At 46.4% G+C, this 21,662-nt stretch overlaps 1 protein-coding gene across 1 annotated transcript; it reads left to right on the top strand.

The window, feature by feature from the left end:
* Positions 1–1,601: 1,601 nt before the first annotated feature.
* LOC119968032 (probable G-protein coupled receptor 139) lies at positions 1,602–17,079 on the top strand. Its single transcript, XM_038801136.1, has 3 exons — positions 1,602–1,668; positions 3,017–3,076; positions 16,178–17,079. The coding sequence occupies exons 1-3, from the start codon at positions 1,602–1,604 to the stop codon at positions 17,077–17,079; spliced, it is 1,029 nt and encodes a 342-aa protein (XP_038657064.1).
* The last annotated feature ends 4,583 nt before the right edge of the window (positions 17,080–21,662 follow it).

Genomic DNA, 21,662 nt, shown 5'->3' on the forward strand with positions numbered 1-21,662 from the left:
GTTCTAATTTCTATGTACACAGCAGAAAAAGGGATTGAAACAATGAAACGCTTGAACAATGTAGACACAATTGTGTAAACGCTACATCTCTGATTATGACTCAAATTCGTTTTTTGTCTTTTTTCACCATGTGTGTCTTTTCTGGGATCTGAGCGAGCGCTGGCTTAGCTCAGTTGTCTAGTCAGCTGGTTCGTGGTGCAGAGCGACACCAGCTTGGATTTTATTCCCGTAGCTACTTAATTGTTCTCAACCTTGCCCCTCGCCTGAGTTGTGGTGACTCTCAGTTGAGATGACCGCTACTTTTCTCTCCCACCAAGGTCGTAAGACGCTTCGTAAGTGACTTCTAGGACTTTGGTGCTATTGCTTTTTTTCTGTTTCTGGGATGCTGAGGGTACAGGGCACAGTGCCTTTCCTGGCTACTCGGGCCCATCGAGCAGATTCGTTGTGTCATGCATGCGCCAGTGAGCGCGACCTGGCATAACGAGTTGGGCCCAGGAACTCCAGAACGGTGACCAGGAGCGAGGCCCACCAGCTTTCTAATGTGCAACCCAATGGAGCCTGTCTGAGATATAATATATGTGGAAAAGAGAGCTTGAGGGGGTAGATAAAGTGTGAGGCAGTGGGAGTGTGTGTGTGAGCGAGCGTGTGACGGTGAGAATTACAGACACTGGGGTAGAGAGTGGCGATATAGAGTGGCGGGGGATGTAGAGAGTGGGGGGGGGGGGGGGGGGGGGGGTTGTAGAGAGTGGGGGGGGGGTAGTAGAGAGTTTATGAAGGTGTAGATATTGTAGGGAGATTTGTAGAGTTGAGTCTTGAAGAGCTTGAGTTGAGTCTTGAGAGCATGATAGAACGGATAGCGGGAGCAAGCGATAGCGTGGTGCCGAAATGAAAGATTAAGATGGTGGAGGGCGAGGTGTGAAGTGGAGTTGAGCGGGTCTGTGATTTAGGGAAGGGGAAGATAATGAGATGGGGCATCAAGTGAAAGGTAGGCAGAGAAAAAGAGAGAGTCACACAGCGAGAGGGGCAGGCACAGGCACAGATCTACATACACAGACATAAAAAGAGAAACCCAGTGAGAGGGTGAGAGTATAAACAGCGAGAGACACATAAAGAGGGAGATGGAACTCACACACAGAGGAAGAGTCAGGGACAGCGAAAGAAACAGAGCGAGAGAGAGAGACAGAGGGACACACAGGCACACACTCAGACACATATACACACACACACAAACACAGGGACAGGGAGTGACAGAGAGAGGCAGACAAACATGCAATGAGAGAGGGGCACTGACACAAAGAAACACATACAACACACGTTGTACATACATACACACACATACGATATGCATGTTATATTTCTAGCATTCTGGGCGAATAAACTTTAATTGTATGTTATGTAATTGATTCGAACATAATTGCTGAGTTGAAGTGCAGGGCGCAATATATTCTGCCCCAACAGGGGACTGACTGCACCCATAATGAGCTGTCACTTCAAATTCCCTGAGGTGACCTCGGAGGGAATAAATATAGATGGATTTTTAATACAGTTTAATAAAGAGAGGCATTGTGCTGCTTGGGGGAACAGACGTATTCACAGAGAAAATGCTTCAAGCATTTAACAGTGTGAAGGAAATATATTATTTGATCCTGGCGATCGTTGGTGTGCCCGGTAAGTGAACATACACATTGAGCGTGCGTAAAGCTGTGTGGGACCTTGTCTGCGAATTGGTAATGGTAAGGCTGCTGGCCACAATCTTCCAATTTTGTCCAGGTTCCACCCATGCTCCGGAAGACCAAAGCCTTTGATATAAAACAGGTGGCGACAATCGGATAGTTAACAAAAGATATCCGCAGCAATTACAGGCCAATCGGTGTAACAGCAATCGTGGACGAACTTCTAGAAACAATTACTCAGGATAGAATGGATAGTCACGAGTTAAAATATGGGTTGACTCGGAAGAGCCAGCATGGATTTCTTAACGGTGAAATCCCGTTCAACTCACATACCGGATGTTTTTTTTTATAAATTTAGAGTACCCAATTATTTTTTCCAATTAAGGGGCAATTTAGCGTGGCCAATCCACCTATCCTGCACATCTTTGGGTTGTGGGGGTGAAACCCACGCAGACACGGGGAGAATGTGCAAACTCCTCATGGACAGTGACCCAGGGCCGGGATTCGAACCTGGATCCTCAGCGCCGTAGGCAGCAATGCTAACCACTGTGCCACCATGCCGTCCATACCGGATGTTTTTGACTTGTGACAGAAAGCGTCAGTGAGGGTAATGCGGTTGATCTTATGTTCATTAACTTAAAACACTTGAAAACGGCATAAAATTCCGTGGTGCACCACAGATTTGTGACTCAACTATAGCTTCAAACCCGAGAGGGCACAGACTTGAAGTGATGTGAGGAAAAAAATTACACAGAGAATAGTTCGGTTCTGGAATGGACTGCCTGGAGGTCTGATGGAGGTAGGTTTATTCGAGGCGTTCCCCAGCATATGAGATTGTTATTAGAATAGACACAATGCGCAGTGGTCCGGGAGAGAGGTAGGGAAATGACACTGAGTCACGGTGTCCGTTGGGAGAGCAGGTGTAGATGCGATGAGATAAAGGGTTACCTCCTCTGCCGTAAACTTCTCCGATTCCCGGTGCTTACAGTCTCTATAGGCTCAAATGTCCATTTAAAGTAATTAGTACTTAACCAGGTGCTGTTGAATTGGACACCATCGTACAACTCTCACAGTAATGAATATCGCAGAGTGCATGTGTCAGTGTTGGTGTCTAGAGTGAGTGAAACATCCATCCTCAATGACGTTAATTGTGTGGAATATGTGCCAACGAGGATTTGTGCTGGAATCAGGAGAATACGTGGAACGGGAAAAGCTGGTTCTATGTTCAATCAGTTGTTTCGGTTCTGTGTTCTCCATTCCATGCAACTTCCTCTCGCGTTTTCAGATAGAATCGATTAAACATTACCAGACTGTGGTTGATATTTGTTTACAATTATGTTCAGTTAACGATATTGATCCTGGCCCGTCTCCTATTGGAATGCTGCATGTGAAAAAGCTGGCAGGTAAAGGGGAGAGGAACATAAGCTAATGAATAATTCCCGTACCAGCCTCCCCGGACAGGCGCCGGAATGTGGCGACTAGGGGCTTTTCACAGTAACTTCATTGAAGCCTACTCGTGACAATAAGCGATTTTCATTTCATAAAGTCGGAAAATGTAGAATATGGAAATATTGGTCAAAATTATAGAATCCTTACAGTGCAGAAGGAGGCCATTTGGTCCATCATGAACCTCTCTAAGAGCACCATATCGGTGCTCACTCCCCCGCCCTACCCTGTAACCCCATAACCCCACCTCACCCTTTGATACTAAGGAACAATTCAGAATGGATAATTCACCAAAACGGCGCATTGTTGGACTTTGGGAGGTAACCGCACCATCCAGAGCAGGCCCTGGCATAGACGAATAGAACGAACAAACCACACAGCGAGTTCCCCATGATTCTAATTGATCCCGGGTACCTGGCGCTGTGAGGCAACAGCAAAAAACACCTTGTTGCCTTCAATGTTCTCACTACTGAGGTGAGCTGAGAAAAAACTATTGGACAGTTAACAATTGGAATACAGGAAAATATTTGGTAACTGAACTCTAAAACATAGACGGAAAGATCTTCATTTTGGGAGAACAGGGAGAACACCAATTATACATACATAGAATTTACAGTGCAGAAGGAGGCCATTCGGCCCATCGAGTTAGTTCGAAGTTTAAGCATATGATCTGTTCGCGCAGCAAAGGGATCTGAGAATACACAATTAAGTTCTTACTAAAGGTTTTGCCGCAAGAATGTGAAGCGCAAACTGAGCACACGTTCTGGGGGAAAACAATTGGAACGTAAACCAGTTGTGCTTCACTTGTACGGAAACGTGGTTAGCGAACATTCTGAGTATCACGTAGTTATGTTCAGATATTCAGAATAAATACATGCTAAATAACCTCCTGGTCCGCAGCATCGCACTTCGACAGGAACCCAATGATCTGCTCGGAAATCCCTTCAGGAAGGGTTTACCCAGCAATTGTCCAGACATGCTAACTTTCTCGAGAAAATTGTTCTGTGCTATGAAACATTCACCAGAATCGATTTAAATTCTTCTGCCATTTTCACCCAGATAGTTACACTGAAATTGTTAGAAGGAGAAACAAATGTAACTCCAGGGTAATTATTAACACACCCACACCGAATCTCGTTCGGCACACGACGCACAGACACGACGTCCAGCGGAACACCCACACCTCCCCAACTCCGACCTACCCGTCCGAACGTCGTCGTCGTACCATCCCACCCCAGTCAGACACGGTTCTTTAACTTCACGGTATGACGCTCACCACCCTGTCCGATCATCCTTTCATCCTCCGGATCGATCACCCCTCCTCACCCCAATACGTTGAGCCGGTCCGAAAGTACGTCCCATTGCGTTCGACATGTCACCCCACCAGCCACGGAGGTCGCCCGACTCTGGCTGTTTTGCGGTGGTGAAACAGGAGTTCGATTTCGCGCGAGTTGAGTAACTTTATAAGTATATAGATTTTAAACTTCTGTATGACATTCATGGGGTTTCAGATCTGTGTGACGTTAATGGATTTAAATAATCCGTGTGACATTGATGGGTTTAAAGAGACTGTGTGACATTGATGGGTTTAAAGAGTCTGTGTGACATTGATGGGTTTAACGGGTCTGTGTGACATTGATGGGTTTAAAGAGGCTGTGTGACATTGATGGGTTTAAAGAGTCTGTGTGACATTGATGGGTTTAAAGAGGCTGTGTGGCATTGATGGGTTTAAAGAGTCTGTGTGACATTGATGGGTTTAAAGAGGCTGTGTGGCATTGATGGGTTTAAAGAGTCTGTGTGACATTGATGGGTTTAAAGGGTCTGTGTGACATTGATGGATTTAAAGAGGCTGTGTGACATTGATGGGTTTAAAGAGTCTGTGTGACATTGATGGGTTTAAAGAGTCTGTGTGACATTAATGGAGCTAAAAGGTCTGTGTGACATTGATGAAGTTAAAGAGTCTGTGTGTCATTCGATTTGATTGGATTCATTATAGTCACATATAGTAGTATATAGTGGAAAGTATTGTTCTTTGCATTCTATACAGACAACGCATTCCGTTCATCGGGAAGGAAGGAGAGACGGCAGAATATAATGTCACAGTCATAGCTAGCTGGTAGAGAAAAGATCAACTTAATACGAGGTAGGTCCATTCGAAAGTCTGATGGCAGTGAGGAAGAAGCTGTTCTACAGTCGGTTGGTATGTGACCTCAAACTTTGAATCTTTTTCCTGAAGAAGGAAGGTTGTAGAGAGTTGTCTGGGGCGCGTGGGTTCCTTTATTATGCGGGCTGACTTTCCAAGGCAGCGGAATTGTAGACAGCGTCAACAGATGGGAAGCAGGTTTGCGTGATGGACTGTGCTACATTCACGGCCCTTTGTAGTTTCCTGCGTTCTTGAGCAGAGCGGGATGCACACCACGCTGTGATAAATCCATAAAAATGCTTTCAATAGTACATCTGTAAAAGTTGGTGAGAGTCGTGGCTGACATGTCTTCTGAGAAAGTAGAATCGTTGGTGGGCTTTCTTATGAAATGTCGGCATGGGGGGACCAGGACAGGTTGTTGGTGATGTGTATACCTAAAAACATGAAGCTCTCGACCCTTTCTACTTCGTTCCCATTAATGTAGGCAGGGGCATGTTCTCCATTACGCTTCCTGAAGTCGAAGAGAATCTCCGTTTTGTTGACATTGAGGGAGAGATTATTGTCATCTAACCAGTTCATCAGATTCTCTACCTCATACCGATACTCTGTCTCGTCATTGTTTAAAATCCGACGGTGGTGTCATCAGCAAATTTGAAAATCGAATTGGAGGGGAATTTGACCATGCAGTCATAGGTGTATAAGGAGTAAATTAGGGGCCCGAGGACACAGCCTGGTGGGGCACCGGTGTTCATGAGGAGGTGGTGTTGCCCATTCTTGATGATTGTGTCCTGTGGGTTAGCAAGTCCAGGATCCAATCGCGAAGGGAGGATCCGAGGACCAGGCCATGGATTTTGGAGATTTTTCGCAGGATTAACTGTGTTGAAGGCTGAGCTGTAGTTAATAAATAGGAACATGACATAGGTGCTTTTGTAATTTAAGTGTTCCAGGGTTGGGTGCAGGGCCAGGGAGGTGGTGTCTGCTGCAGACCTGTTGCAGCTGTAGGGGAACTGTCGTACATCAAGGCAATCCGGGAGGATTCGTGCCATGACTAACCTTTCGAAGCACTTTATAATCATAGATGTCAGAGCCACTGGACGATAGTCATTAAGGTATGCTGCTTCGCTTTTCTTTGGTACAGGGATGATGATCGTCTTTTTGAGATCTACGATGTTGTAAAGAGAGGTTTAAATGTCTGCGAATCTCCCCACCAGCTGATCTGCGCAAGACCCGAGTGCCCGTCCGGGTACCTGAGCAGGGCCAGTAGGTTTCCGTGGGTTGCCCTTCAAGAAGGCTGCTCTGACATTTGCAATGGTGATCTCAGATACAAGTTGATCCGAGGCTTCTGGGGAGGAGGGCGTCCTCTCACTGACCTCTTGCTCAAAGCGTGCACAGATTGCGTTGAGCTAATTAGGGAGGGGTGCGTTGAAGCCAACCATTTGACATGCCTTCATCTTGTAGCCCGTTACGCCTTGCACATCTTGTCAAAGTCAGTGGAGGTCCATGTGGCTAGCCTGGACTCGAGCTTGGTCCGGAACCGTCTTTTGGCATCTTTTATGGATCTCCTTAGATCATATCTGGCATTCTTGTGTAGGTCAAGGTCACCAGACTTGAACGCTCAGACCTATACTTCCGCAAGCAGTTAATATCCCTGTTCATCCAGGGTTTCCGGTTGGGAAACATGCAGATTTATTTCTTTGGCACACAATCATCACACACTTCTGCACACTTACTAATGAAGTCAGTTACTGTTGTGGTGTACTCGTTCAGGCTGTTCGAAGAGTTTTTTTTAATACTGACCAGTCCACTGGTTCCAAGCAGTCCTGTAGGAGAACGTCCGATCCCTCAGACCAACATTGCACCACTTTCTTTGAAGGATTCCCCCACTTCAGTTTTCGCTGACGAGCCGGCAGCAGGACCTTGTGATCTGGTTTGCCAACGTGTGGCCGGGCGGTAGACTTATTTGATATTTGTGTGGCAGTGGTCCAGGGTGTTTGGGCCTCTGGTGGAACAGGTGATGGGTGATTGGTAACTTGCTCTTGAGCTTGGCCTAATTGAAGTGCCCAGCCAAGATGAACAAGGCTTCGGGATGTCCCGTTTCAAGGCTATTTGTGTCGGTGTATGTTTCCTCCAGCGCGATTTTCACGTTCGCAAGGGGTGGGATTTAAACTGCCATCAGGATAATGGAGCTGAACCCCCGCGGAAGGTAGTAGGGGTGGCATTTTAGCATCAGGTATTCAAGTCCGGGGAGCAGAAACTTGCCAGAGTTGCTACATGTTGGCACCAGAGGTGTTGATTTGGAGACGGACCGCACCTCGTGCAGCCTTGCCTGAGGCCACCGTATGGTCCATTCTGTGGATTGAGAAGCCTCTGGTTGCAGGGACAGTCCGGTGAAGCAGGAGGAAACCATGCCTCCATGAAACAGAGCACACAGCAGTCCCTCAGTTCTCTTTGGAAAGCGAGTCTGGTTTTAAGTTCGTCAAGCTTGTTTTCCAGAGATCGGCCATTAGCTGGAAGTAAGCTAGGCAGAGAGGCTTTGGGGCCTGGACGTTTTCCACTGCATCTTTTCGAGCCTAGGAGAAGGTGAGATTATGCGGTGTTCAGGGTATAGTTGTGTCCAATGAGGTTCTTCTCTCTGGTCGGTGTGTGGATGGAGGATTTGTTGCCTTGCTTGCGGTTCCTGCGTTGGAAGATGGGTCTGTGTGGTCAAGCGTTCCGGGTCTCTGTCGAGCTACGGTGTGGCTTCACAGGTTGGCGGATGTCCAGACCACGCTCCGGCGTGGATGGGTTGATGGCTGTTTAGTGAATGATGTCTCTGGGGTCGCTGTTGCAGATAAGGCGATGGCCGGATCCATGTGTCGGGGTCCGTAGGGTGCTTGCCAGATTGTAGTCTTCCTTCAGAGGTCAGAGGATCTCTAGATCCGCAAGTAAATTTGAACGAGCAGTATTAGTGCTTGTTAGGCTGTGGGAGTTGATTTTTAGGAGTGTGGGGCGACTATAGGGGGTGGGGGGTGGGTGGGTGGGGGTTGGTGGAGGGAGTGATTGAGGCCTGCAGGAGGTGGCAGTTCTCCAGGTCAGAGGGGTTTGGAGCTGTATGGGGGGGGGGGGGGGGGAGAGAGAGAGAGAGCTCCAGTCACTGGGATACTTGTCTGGTCGTTGAACACCAGCGGAGTGAAGGTACCGGGTTTGTCTACGTCTCTAGGAGCCTATAAAGTGAAGACCCTGGCTTCCGAGGCTTTTTCCTGGTCTCTGGCAGCCGTTGTAGTGGAATACCCAGGCCTGGGCCTGCAACGCTCCCAGCTTGTCCCACGTGGTCGGCTGGTCCAGGCCGATCTCAGGTCGTCAGTTAAAGGTGTCGCCAGGGGCCTAAGGATATAAAACGTATGTGTGATCTTTATGGAGGAATTTAAAGAGTCTCTGTCACAAAGAAGGATTTAAAGAGTCTGTGTGGCATTGATGCATTTGTAAAGACTGTGTGACATTGGTGGATTTAAAGAGTCTGGCATTGTTGGGTTTTAAGAGTCTGTGTGATCTGTGCCCCTCTTCCGTGCCAGTTGCAGAAGCAGGTGCCTACGTAGAAGGCAATTAGTGCTACAGCTTGTTTGCTGGTTGGAACCCCCACCCTCTCCTCCGCCATACCTCATGAAACCAGATCAAAGTGATACAGTCAAAGGATAAAAATGCGCCATTCGCAACTGAGATGAACATACATTTCGTCAGTACATGGCATGTAAATCTTTAGAAATACCTTCCTCTCTGATCTATGAATGCACAGTGGCTCAATGTTCCGAAGAAGAAATAATCTATAGATTTTTAGAAACATGCAAGTGTGAGACATAGAAATAGGGTTGGCAATTGAATTTGCAGTTCAAACGCTGGCTTGAACATACATTGTTTGATTTGATGGTTGGATAAATATTTGCTTAATTTTCTTCGCCACACAACACATTTGTGTCCTGTGCTGAGCTTCTTCCGTTAATATGCGTGTCAGACAGAATATACATTACTAAAAAAAAAGGAACAAGGAACAATACAGCACAAGAACAGTCCTTCCGGCCCTCTAAGCCTGTACCAGTCATGATACAACTCATGGCCCAAACCTTCCTCGTGCCGCATCTCTCTGTACACATCCTGTCCATGTATTTCTCGAGATGCCTTTTGAACGCGCTTAATTTATCTGCCTCCACCACCTCCCGTGGCAACGAATTTCAGTCACTCGTCACCCTCTGTGTTATAAACCTGCCTCGTACATCTCGGCTAAACAGTGCCCCACGGACCTGAAACCTAAGCTTTCTGGGTACTAACCGCTCCAACCTGACAAGTAGTGACTTCCCATCCACTCTGTTCATGCCCCGCAAAACCTTATAGAGCCCTATTAGGTTGACCCTCATCCTCGTTCTAATGAAAACAGTCCGTGTCTATTCAGCCTGTACGAGTAGCTAACTTCCTCCAGGCCAGGCAACATCCTGGTAAACCTCCTCTGCACCCTCTCCAAAGCCTCCAAATCCTTCTGCTAGTGCGGCGACAAGAATTGTGGGAAATATTCCAAGCACAGCCTTACCAAGGTTCTATGCAACTATAGCATGACTTGCTAGTTTTTATCATCGTTGCCCCGTCCAGTGTAGGGAAGCATTCCGTATGCTTTTTTGATTACCTTGTCCACTTGTGTTGCCACTTTCAAAGATCTATGAACCTGCACGCCCAGATCTCTGGGACTGTCTATATTCCGAAAAGTTTTGCCATTTACGGTATATTTACGGTATATTTCCCCCTATGTTAGACCTACCAATATGCATTACCTCACATTTGTCTAGATTAAACTTCATTTGCCAGTTCCCGTCCCAAATCTCCATCCGATCTGTTCCGCTGCATCCTCTGACTGTTTGCCATTCCACCAACCTTGGTGTCATCCGTGAACTTATTCAGCAGACCAGCTTCATTTTCCTCTAAATCGTTTATGCATACTACAAAAAACTAGAGGCCAACGATTCCTGTGGAAGGCCACTAGTCACAACCTTCCTGTCAGTAAAAAACACTCTTCCGCTGCTGCCATTTGCCTTCCGTGACTTAGTCAGTTCTGTATCAATCTTGTACCTTACATCTGATCCCGTGTCATTTCCGATTTTCTATCCGTCTGCCATGAGGCATCTTGTTAAAGGCTTCACTGAAGTCCGTGTAAACAGCCCTCCTCTCATCAATCATCTTTGTCTCATCCTCAAAAATATCGATCACGTTAGTGAGTGATGACCTACACTTCACAAAAACCATGCTGCCTACCGCTAAATAGTCATTGGCTTCCAATGCGTATCAATCCTGTCCCTGACAATTCTCTCCAACAATTTACTCACTACCAACGTGTGGCTCACCAGTTTGTAGTTTCCTAAATTATCCCCGCTACCTTTCATAAACAGCGGTACCACATTAGCTAGTCTCCATTCCTCTGTGATCTTAACTGTAACCAGTGAGATCGCTGAAAGGGGCAACACAGGAGGAGAAGGTAGTTAAGAAAGCATACGGCATGCTTGCCTTCATTGGCCGGGGCATTGAGTATATGGATTGGCAAGCCATGTCACAGTTGTATAGAACCTTAGTTAGGCCACACTTATGAAGGGAATAGATAGGATAGATGCGGGCAGGTTGTTTCCATTGGCGGGTGAAAGCAGAACTAGGGACATAGCGTCAAAATAAGGGGAAGTAGATTTAGGACTGAGTTTAGGAGGAACTTCTTCACCCAAAGGGTTGTGAATCTATGGAATTCCTTGCCCAGTGAAGCAGTTGAGGCTCCTTCATTACGTGTTTTTAAGGTAAAGATAGATAGTTTTTTGAAGAATAAAGGGATTAAAGGTTATGGTGTTTGGGCCGGAAAGTGGAGCTGAGTCCACAAAAGATCAGCCATGATCTCATTGAATGGCGGAGCAGGCTCGAGGGGCCAGATGGCCTCCTGCTGCTCCTAGTTCTTATGTTCTTATGAACCTTGGGCCACACTTGGAGTATAGTGTTCAATTCTGGTTGCCACTACCAGAAGGATGTGGAGGCTTTAGAGAGAGTGTAGAAGAGATTTACCAGGATGTTGCCTGGTATGGAGGGCATTAGCTATGAGGAGCGGTTGAATAAACTTGGTTTGTTCTCACTGGAACGACGGAGGTTGAGGGGAGAGCTGATAGAAGTCTACAAAATGATGAGGGGCATAGACAGAGTGGATGGTCAGAGATTTTCCCCCAGGGTAGAAGGGTCAATTATTAGGGGGCATAGGTTTAAGGTGCGAGGGGCAAGTTTTTTACACAGACGGTAGTGGGTGCCTGGAACTCGCTGCCTGAGGAGGTGGTGGAAGCAGGGACGATAGTGATATTTTGAGGGGCATCTTGACAAATACATGAATAGGATGGGAATAGAGGGATACGGACCCCGGAAGTGTAGAAGATTGTAGTTTAGTCGGGCAGCATGGTCAGCACGGGCTTGGAGGGCCGAAGGGCCTGTTCCTGTGCTGTACTTTTCTTTGTTCTTTTTTCTGTGTTCTTTGATACATTCTCATCCAAATCATTCAAATATGTAACAAATAACAATGGAGTCAGCACCGATCCCTGAGGAACACTGCTGGTGACAGCCCTCCAGTTGAAAAACAACCATCCACAACCACCCTTTGGCTTTGGTTGCCAAGCCAATTTTCTATCCAATTGGCTACATCAACCTAGGTTACGTGAGATTTAAAATGTTGCAACAACCTACCATTCGGTACCTTGTCAAATGCCCTGCTGACGTCCATGTAGACAATGTCGACTGCACTGCCTCCACCTACCTTATTGGTTACCGCTTCAAAAACTCCATCAAATTGGTGAGACAAAGCCATGCTGACTTTCCCTAATCAGCCCTTGACTGTCGAAATACCTGCATATCCTATGTCTTATAATTCCTTCTAACAATTTGCCCACTACAGAAGTAAGTCTAACTGTAAGTAGAACTAGAACTTGGAACGTAGAATGTACAGTGTAGAAGGAGGCCATTCAGCCCATCGAGACTGCACCGGCCCTTGACAAGAGCAGCCCACCTGAGCCCACACCTACAGCTTATCCCTGTAACCCAGTATACCCACCTCACATTTTTCGACACGAAGGGCAATTTAGCATAGCCGATCCACCTAACCTGCACATCTTTGGATTGTGGGAGAAAACCGGAGCACCCGGAGGAAACCCACACAGATACGAGGTGAACGTGCAGACTCCGCACAGACAGTGACCCAAGCCGGGTATCGAACTTGGGTCCCTGGAGCTGTGAAGCAACTGAGCTAACCACTTTGCTACCGTTCCCCTACTTCCCAGGTTTATCACTAGAGCTCTTTTTAAACACGGGCACAACATCTGCTACCCTCCAATCTTCAGCCGCCTCCTGTCGCTATCAATCATTCAAATATCTTATCTAGGGGGCGGCCATTTCCACCATAGACTCCCACAACGTCCTCGGATACTTTTCATCAGGTCCCGGGGATTGATCTATCTTGATGTGCTTTAATAACTCCAGTGCCTCCTCCTCTGTAACGTGTACACTCCTCAAGTTTCCCCAATTTCCCGTAACATTCGTGCCTTTCTCAACAGTAAATACTGACGAGAAATTTCCATCTATGTCCTCTCCCATCCTTTGTCGGTCTGCGCATAGATGGCCTTGCTTATCCTTCAGAGTCCATACCCGCTTCCAAGTCACCTTTTTACCCTTTATGTATCTGTAAAAGCTCTTTGGATTTTCCTTTGTCTTTTCTACCAAGACAATCGTGTCCTCTTTTTGCCCTCCTGATTTCTCTCAACTCTACTCCGAAAACCTATATCCTTCAAGGGATCCATTTGATCCCAGCTGCCTATGCATGTCATATGCGTCCTTCATCCTTTTGACCATGGCCTCAATACCCCGAGTCATCCAGGCTTCACTCCTACGAGCCTTACCCTTCCCTATAAGAGGAGTGTGCGCACCTTGAACCCTAGTTAATACCTTTTTGAAAGAATCCCACTTAACGGCCGTCTCTTTGCCTGCAAATGGGCGTTCACAATTCACCTTTGAATGTAGCCGCCTAATACCCTCGAAATTGGCCTTGCCCCAATTTCAAATTATAACTTTGGGGCCAGAACTATCATTCTCCTTCACGGTCTTGCAACAAATAGAATTACGGTCACTGGTCCCAAAGTGATCCTCGCTGAAACTTCCGTCACCTGATCTTCCTAGTTCTCCAAGAGGAGGTCAGGTTTAGGCCGCTCCCTGGTCGGGCCATTGACATATTGAATGAGGGCTTCTTCTTGAACACTCTCGACAAATTTCTCTCCATCCAAACTCCTTGTGCTATGGCTGTCCCTGTTAATTTTGGGAAAATTATTGCCGCAACTATTAGCACCCTATTTTTCCGGCAGCTAGCTGCAATCTCTTTACATATGTGCTCCTCAATATCCGACTGAATATTTTTGGCCTGTAGTACAGTCCTATCAAAGTGACTTCACCCTTCTTATTTTTCAGTTCGACCCATACAGACTCAGTTGGCGAACCGTCGGATATATCCTCTCTCTGTACTGCCGTGATACTGTCCCGAATCAAAAACGCAACTGCCCCTCTTCTCTTATCTCCTGTTCTACATTTCCTATAGCATCTGCACTCCCAAACATTGAGCGTCCAGTCCTGCCCCTCCTTTAACCAAGTTTCAGTAATAGCTATAATACCCCAGTCCCATGTACCTACCCATGCCTTGCCCGTAAGGCCTCTTGTATTGACATAAACGCAGTTCAATCCATTTCTCGCCTTTTAATTTTCTCATTACTGACTTTTGCTTCTATCCTCTATTTTCCACCCTCCAACACCCTGCATTGCTTCCCATACCTCTGTCACATCAGTTTCAACCCAACCCAATAGTGTTAGCAAACAGCCCCCCTCGGACATTAGTTCCAGTCCAGGCCAGGTGTAGACCGTCTGATTTATAATGGTCCCACCTACCCCAGAACCGGTTCCAATGTCCCAAAAATCTAAATTCCTCCCTCTTGTAACATCTCTCAAGCCACGCATTCATCCTGTCTCTCCTGTCATTCCTATTCTGACGCACGTGGCACTAGTAGCAATCCCGAGATTACTACCATTGAGGTCCTACTTTTTAGTTTATCTCGTAACTCCCTAAAATCAACATGTCGGACCTCATCCCGTTTTTCTTTTACCTATAATGTTGGCCTGTATGCACCAAGGCAGTTGGCTGTTCACCCTCCTGCAGCCGTTCTGAGACATCCAGGATCCTTTAACGCGGGAGGCAATATACCTTCCTGGATTTATGTTTGCGTCTGCAGAAACGCCTGTCTATTCCCCTTACAATCGAATTCCATGTAACTATAGCTCTACCACTATTTTGCCTGCCCTCCTGCGCAGCAGAGCCAGTCGGTGCCATGAACCTGACTACTTCTGCCTTCCCCTGGTAAGCCATCTCCCTCAACAGTATCCAAACCTGTTTTGGAGGGAATTGAGTGCTTGGGACCTTTCAGTGCCTTCCAATTCTTCCTCTGCTTGTTGATCACCCATTTCCTATCTCCCTCAGTATTCTTTTTCTGTGGTGCGACCAACTCGCTAAACGTGATTTTTATGACTTCCTGAGCCTCGTGGATGCTCCAATGTGAGTTCATCCGCAGATCCAGAGTCCAATGAGGGGGAAATTAAAATCCCCTACCACAACAATCCTGTTACCTTTGACCAATCTAAAATATTGCAGCTGTAATTTCCATTTTCAGAATAATTTTATAAGAATCGTTATTGCTACCAGTATGCACACATTAACACTGCAAATGCAGTTACTGTGAAATTTACCTGGTCGCCACACTCCAGCGCCTGGACAGTGACCCAGTGACGGGTAACAAACCCGGACCCTCGGCGCCACGAGACAGCAGTGCTAACACATGTATCGATGATTATAGGTTACCCTTAGTCTACATCGTGAATTTTAATTTTTCACAATATACTTCGACGTGGCACTTTATAAAAGATTTTTTGGAAATCGAAGTCCTGTATTGTAACCAAATCAACTTCAGTGACAGATATTCTGATTGAATAAATAAATCCAAGCACATTATTTAAACATCATCCGCCTTCCTCAAACCCATATTGGCTCTGCATCATTGCTTTCGTTCCTTCGAATTTTCCGACTATACGATTTCATTATAGTTTCGAACATGACAAAACTAAGCTAACTGGCTTACTTTTTAAATCGTTCTTCTGCCTTCCATTTTGAAATGAAGGAGCTGCATTCAATATTGTCCCACCTCATGTAATATCCAGAATCCGGAGACTTTTCAAAAATTAAAACCGACACATCGGCTATCTCACTATCTGGAACTTTCAAGACCTTATGGTGAAGTTTATTATGACCGTTTGGTTTGTCAATTTGCAGTTCCAACAATTTTCTCAATACCACATCCGCTGTCCTTGTAATTTTCCTGCATTCCTCCTTCCCTTCTGGTTGATGATAAACAGCTATTCTGGGTTGTTACTTGTATTCTCTATAGTGTAGATACATTCAAAGTCCCGTTCTCTTCACCTACCATCGCCTTAATTTTCTATGATTAATTCCACAGACACAGATTCTATGGGTCCAATGGGTAATTTGTGATCTCGCTTCTTATTTAATTTTATAGATAGATTCTGACTCATCGTCTTTAGATTTCTAGCTAGCCTCCTCTGTCTTTACTCCTTTCCCTGATTGGACCATCCTGACTAATATTTATGTCATTCGATATAGCTCATAATATTCACTAAAAGCTACAATCCACGTTTGCGCAATTATCTGTTTTTTTTTACTTTACGTTGGCTATTGTTTTAAACTCTTTTCCTTAACCATGGATGGTGGATCTTCCCCTTAAACTTTCTGTTAATCTTTGGATTGTATTTATTTTGTGTATTCCTTCTGTTACAGTTAATTTACTGGCGATTGTGATCTTGACCCACGGAAAGTGTGGCCTCTCCACCTGCACCACTCGCTATCTCGTTGCCATGGCAACGGCGGATCTTCTGGTTATTATAAGTGAGGTCATCGTGGCGAGGGTAAGATATTATTATTTCCCACGCTCTTTCCTGGACATCACCTATGCTTGCGGTGTCAATACTTTCCTGCGCCGTGCAGCCACAGACTGCTCTGTCTGGTTCACCGTCGCTTTCTCCTTTGATCGCTGTGTTGCCATTTGCTGCCAGAAGCTGAGCAGAAAATATTGCACTGGGAAAAATGCTGCAGTGGTTCTTTCAACAACCGGCACTCTGCTTTGTTTCAAAAATATCGCGCACTACTTTTCGCAAGAACCTGTGGAGGTAATCAACAATGTGCCATGGGGTTGCACTATAAAACCAAGCTATTTTACTAATCCCATATGGGTCGGATTTGACTGGTTTGACACCGCTCTAACACCATTTATCCCATTCGCTTTAATCCTGTTGCTTAACGCTTTGAGAGTGAAGCACATTTTAGTGGCCAGTCGAGTCCGTAAGGCACTTAGGGGTCAGAGTAAGGGAGAGAATCAGAGTGACCCAGAGATGGAGAGCAGAAGGAAGTCTGTGATTCTACTTCTCACCATATCCGGCAGCTTCATACTCCTGTGGTTGGTGTATGTTGTACATTTCTTTTATTATAGCACTACAGGATCAAACGTCGTGGAATACCATGATGGTTTATATATCTTCAGTCAAGTTGGATATATGCTGCTCAATTTAAGTTGCTGCACCAACACGTTTATTTATGGGGTGACTCAGTCAAAGTTCAGAGAGCAGATCAAGAAGGCGTTGAAATATCCGGTTACATCAATATCGCAATTAATGAATAAGTAAATAAACGGAGAACAACCAAGATGCGTCATCCACTGCTTCCAGACTATGAATATGATTGATTCACACTCTCCCAATCAACACAACACAAAGGCAGTGCATCATAGGGGCTGGGTAGTGGGTGCACAACCAAAACTTTTTCTCTACTGGCTCGATTTGAATCCAGGATGTCGAGCAGCTCCCTCAAGCTGCCAGTTAGCTCATGCTGTGAATGACTTCAGATTCAGCCAATCAGGAACTTTGTGCCGTGATTAATGGTTGTCTCAGTCAATAATGATATGGCGCTATCCCTCCCAGATCGACAATAATCAGGAAACTCAATAATCTCACTGGCACCCACATCAGCCAATATGCAAGCTAGCTCCGGGGTGACAAATTGCCTTCAATCAATCAGAGTCTTCGTCATGGTCCACCCTTCGTCATTGGTCTGGCGAAGTATACGATCTTCATCTGTCAAACAGGGATTGAGCGATGTGCGAAGATGACTCATAACTCCTGAACAACTATGTTGAATACAATTGAGACAGGACGGTGAGGCTGGAACATAGTTTAAGACACATTTTTCATTGTGCTTATGCGTCGTGCTCTTGTTTGCCCTCGCATTATCCGTTGTTCCTCCTATGGTGGTGCATCGCTGGCATCCCTCTGAACGGTCTTCCATGATTTAGTGTCAATCTTGTACCCCTTCAGGGTTGCTTTCAGGTTATCCTTGAAACGTTTCTTCTGGGCACCCCGGGAGTTTGCTCCAGCTTCCATGTCTCTGCAGCAGATTCACTAATGGAATCAGTTCAGTCATTCTGGTTACATATCCAGGTCATCGCAGCATTTGTTGTCGTAACATTGTGACAATGCTGAACATTCTGGCTTCTCAGTGGACCTCTGTCCCTGGAACGTCGTCTTGCCACATTTTATTGAGGAACTTGAGGAGGCGGCAAAGTTGGAAGATGCTAATTTTCTTTGTTTTGCTGTGAGACAGTTAAGGTCTCACTGATATGGAGAAGAGAGGAGGACCATTGCTTGGTAAGTCTTGAGCTTCCGTTTTAGGTTCATACCTCCATGTGCCCAGGCTGACTAACGAGGTTTTCTAAAGGACAGATTGGCCTTTGTACTCATGGCACCAGTTTCGTCAACAGTATGAACGCAATGTGAGAGAATGGTTCTGAGGATGATAAACTTGCCGTCAGCGGTCAGCTTCTGGTCGATTATTCTCAAAATCGGCTCCTCATAGAGATTTCCTGGGACATGTTGCAACATGAATATATCTTCTTTATGCTGATGGTGAGACCGAAGTTATCATTGGATGCTGGATTCAGGTCCATAATGTACTGCATGTTTCTCTCAATTCCAGAATTTCAAGCGGTGCCAGAAGCCAGTAGAAACTCACCGATCTACCAGTGAAGAATGTTGCCTTGGTCTAGCGGTGTCACAGATTAGAAAGATTGTTTTCCGTTTATCATTGCTGCTATACCTGGATCTTCATCTTGGAAGGCGTCAGAAAGCATGGCTGAGAAGATTATACTGAATAGTCTCAACGCCAGTACACAGCCCAGTTTCACTATATTAGTGCCAGGAAAGGGGAACGGAGTCTCATTCTCATCGAGGATATGCCCCTGACTGCCATCCTCGCTCAATAAAATCATCGCAGTGAATTTACTTGGACACTCAAACTTGCTCGCTTTCTTGCACAGCCCTTGACGGCCGACGTGGTGAAAGACTTTGGTTAGATCCACAGAGTTTGTGCATAGGTCAACATTTAATTCTTGGCATTTGTCCTGCAGTTTTCCAACAGCAGTGACCATGTCCCAACACCCCTCCATTTTCTGAAACGACCCGAGCTGTGGAGAAGAAAACCCTGGTCGAGATGAACTGTGAGAAAGTTCAGCAATCGACAGGAGATATTTATCTGTCATCGTCACCGGCCTGCCGATTTGCCTTTGCGTTGTAGATGTGAGCAACAACGCTGTGGAGCGACCACTGCCTCTCACATGATCAAAAAGAACGTGGTGACTTTCTGGGCAGCTGCCATCCACCGTATTTAAATGTTTGGGCTGGAGTTTAATCGGTTCAAGGAGCTTTGGCGCTTCATAATCGCACTCCAGCTTTCCCTGTCTCCAGCAGTGGGAGTGGGCTGCCGAGAGCAGGGTTATCCTGCGGCAGCCCATTTGTAGCTTTCTCATTGTTCTGGGGTGGGTCGGTTGACGAGGACACCACAAATGAGTGCCACCACGTGGTGCGGCATGCAGGCCAATCGGAGCGACCCAGCTGTTTTGTAGAGATGATGGGCCAATGGGAAGAGTGAGCAACACCATTTTTTTCCCCGAATTGTGGCTCAGAGATTCCTGAACCAACCAGGTTGCTCTGAGCGCGCTGCAATTCCTGGAACAATAGCAAGATGCAGAGCTTTCAGACCAGCAGAACACTTGCATTAACACAGCAACTCCTATCCCCGCCCAACATTGTGATTGACAGTCCGCCCAGCCAGGCTGAGTGCTGCCGCAGCTGGTTGAGCAAATGGAAATACAGATCCCTGCTGTCGCCGAAAGAGGCGATCAGACAGCGCGAAGAAGAGAGCGACTTCTGGAACAGCACGGAGGAATTGTACGCCTAAATTTACAGAATTGTTGCCGTTCAGGGGGAGCCCATTCAGCCCATCGCGTCTGTAACCGTTCTCCGGATAACTAGGAACCTTGGTCCCTTCAGATAACAGTTTTAATTCCCTTTGCAATTCATCATTTGAATTTGGCTCATCACACTCTCAGGCAGCGATCTCCAGTCCTTAACCAATTGCTGCTTGAATCCTTATAACCACTTTTGCGTCCGCTGCTGATACGTCAAATCTGTACCCTCTGTTACTCGATCATCTCACGAGCTCAAGAACCTCGACACCATTCAAGATAAATCACACCGCTTAATTGGCACATTAGCCACCAACTCCCAAATCCGTTCCCTCTCCCAACAGCGCACAGGGGCATTCGTGTGTACTACCTACAAGATGCACTGCAACAACTCACCACGGCTCCGGCGACAGCACCTTCAAAATTTGAGATCTCTGCCACTTCGAAAGACACAAAAGGAAGACCAGCAACTGCACGTTTTCTTCCAAATCACAGATTTGTAACTATATTTGGAACTCTATGGCCCTTCCTTCATTCTTGCTGACTCAAAATCCCGGTCCTCCCAGCAAGCAACACTCTGGATGCACAATGCACCACATAAGCTGCAGTGGCTTTAGGAACCGGCTCCGGTGCACGTTGGAATGGGAACTCGTAATTCTGGTCTAGTCAGTGATGCCCGGCCCCATGAATGAGCAAAACATTATCTAGTGCCCGATACAAGTTCAGTTTAAACGGCCTTTTCCTGTCCTAAAGGCACCAATTAACGAAGCCCATATATTTCTTTCACGGTCTCGTGTCCTGTCATTATCAACGATTTTTTGAAAATATAACGCACTGGCTCGCGTCCATGTACTCCCTTTTGAAATGTTAAGTATATTTTCCGGTGACTGTCCTTTTCTATCACAATGAATCCCCTCCCATATCCTTTTTTGATCTTTATCTGCCACCTGCGATTAGCACCGACTTCCCTGTATATTTTTGAAGTTCCAAACTGTCGTCAGTTCTGAATGCTTCCAGGTTGGGGCAGCACGGTAGCGCACGTGATTAGCACTGTGGTTTCACAGCGCCAGGGCCCCAGGTTCGATTCCCCGTTGGGTCACTGTTTGTGCAGAGTTTCCACCTTCTCTCCGTGTCTGTGTGGATTTCCTCCGGGTGCTCCCGTTTCCTCCCACAGTCCGAAGACGTGCAGGTTAGGTGGATTGGCCATGATAAATCGCCCTTAATGACGAAAAAAGTTTAGGGGGGGTTATTGGGTTAAGGGAATAGGGTGGACGTCTGTGCTTACGTGGATAGGTGCAGACACGGTGGGCCGAATGGCCCCCTTCTGCATTCAATGTTCCCTGTTGTACTTGCCAATGAGCAGGATTGCATGGACACCGTGCTGTTTCGCTCGATATATTTTTTCATCCCAATTTTTAAATGTTAGCTGGATATTAGGAATCCAGTCCAAGAAATCAGAAACAGCATTAGTGTTATCGTGTTATCCTATCGTGGTTATAGAAATAAATAATATTATATAATGTCAGTTTTCCCCTTGTCCGTACTTTTCCTTGTATGTTGGTGTCAGCGAGTGATGACGAGAGTCCCATGCCCAGCGAGATTGATGAATAGCTTGTCTGTGTACCTGTGTGTGTGTCTTTGTGGGTGTAGAGGGTATGAGTGTGTGAGATTATGTGTGTGTGAGGGTTAGTATGCCTGCATTTGACTGAGTGTGTGTGTGCGTGCGTCAGGGGGTGTACATGTGTGATAGGCAGCACGGTAGCATTGTGGATAGCACAATGGCTTCACAGCTCCAGGGTCCCAGGTTCGATTCCCGGCTTGGGTCACTGTCTGTGCGGAGTCTGCACATCCTCCCCGTGTGTGCGTGGGTTTCCTCCGGGTGCTCCGGTTTCCTCCCACAGTCCAAAGTTGTGCAGGTTAGGTGGATTGGCCGTGATAAATTGCCCTTAGTGTCCAAAATTGCCCTTAGTG

Source organism: Scyliorhinus canicula, chromosome 6 (genome assembly GCF_902713615.1).
Source record: "Scyliorhinus canicula chromosome 6, sScyCan1.1, whole genome shotgun sequence".
In the NCBI taxonomy this organism is placed as follows: Eukaryota; Metazoa; Chordata; class Chondrichthyes; order Carcharhiniformes; family Scyliorhinidae; genus Scyliorhinus; species Scyliorhinus canicula.

Coding starts and splice junctions, on each gene's coding strand:
- LOC119968032 (XM_038801136.1), top strand. CDS start 1,602: ATGCTTCAAGCATTTAACAGTGTGAAGGAAATATATTATTTGATCCTG. Junction 1,669..3,016: donor GGCGATCGTTGGTGTGCCCG/GTAAGTGAACAT, acceptor AATTATGTTCAG/TTAACGATATTGATCCTGGC. Junction 3,077..16,177: donor GCATGTGAAAAAGCTGGCAG/GTAAAGGGGAGA, acceptor CTTCTGTTACAG/TTAATTTACTGGCGATTGTG.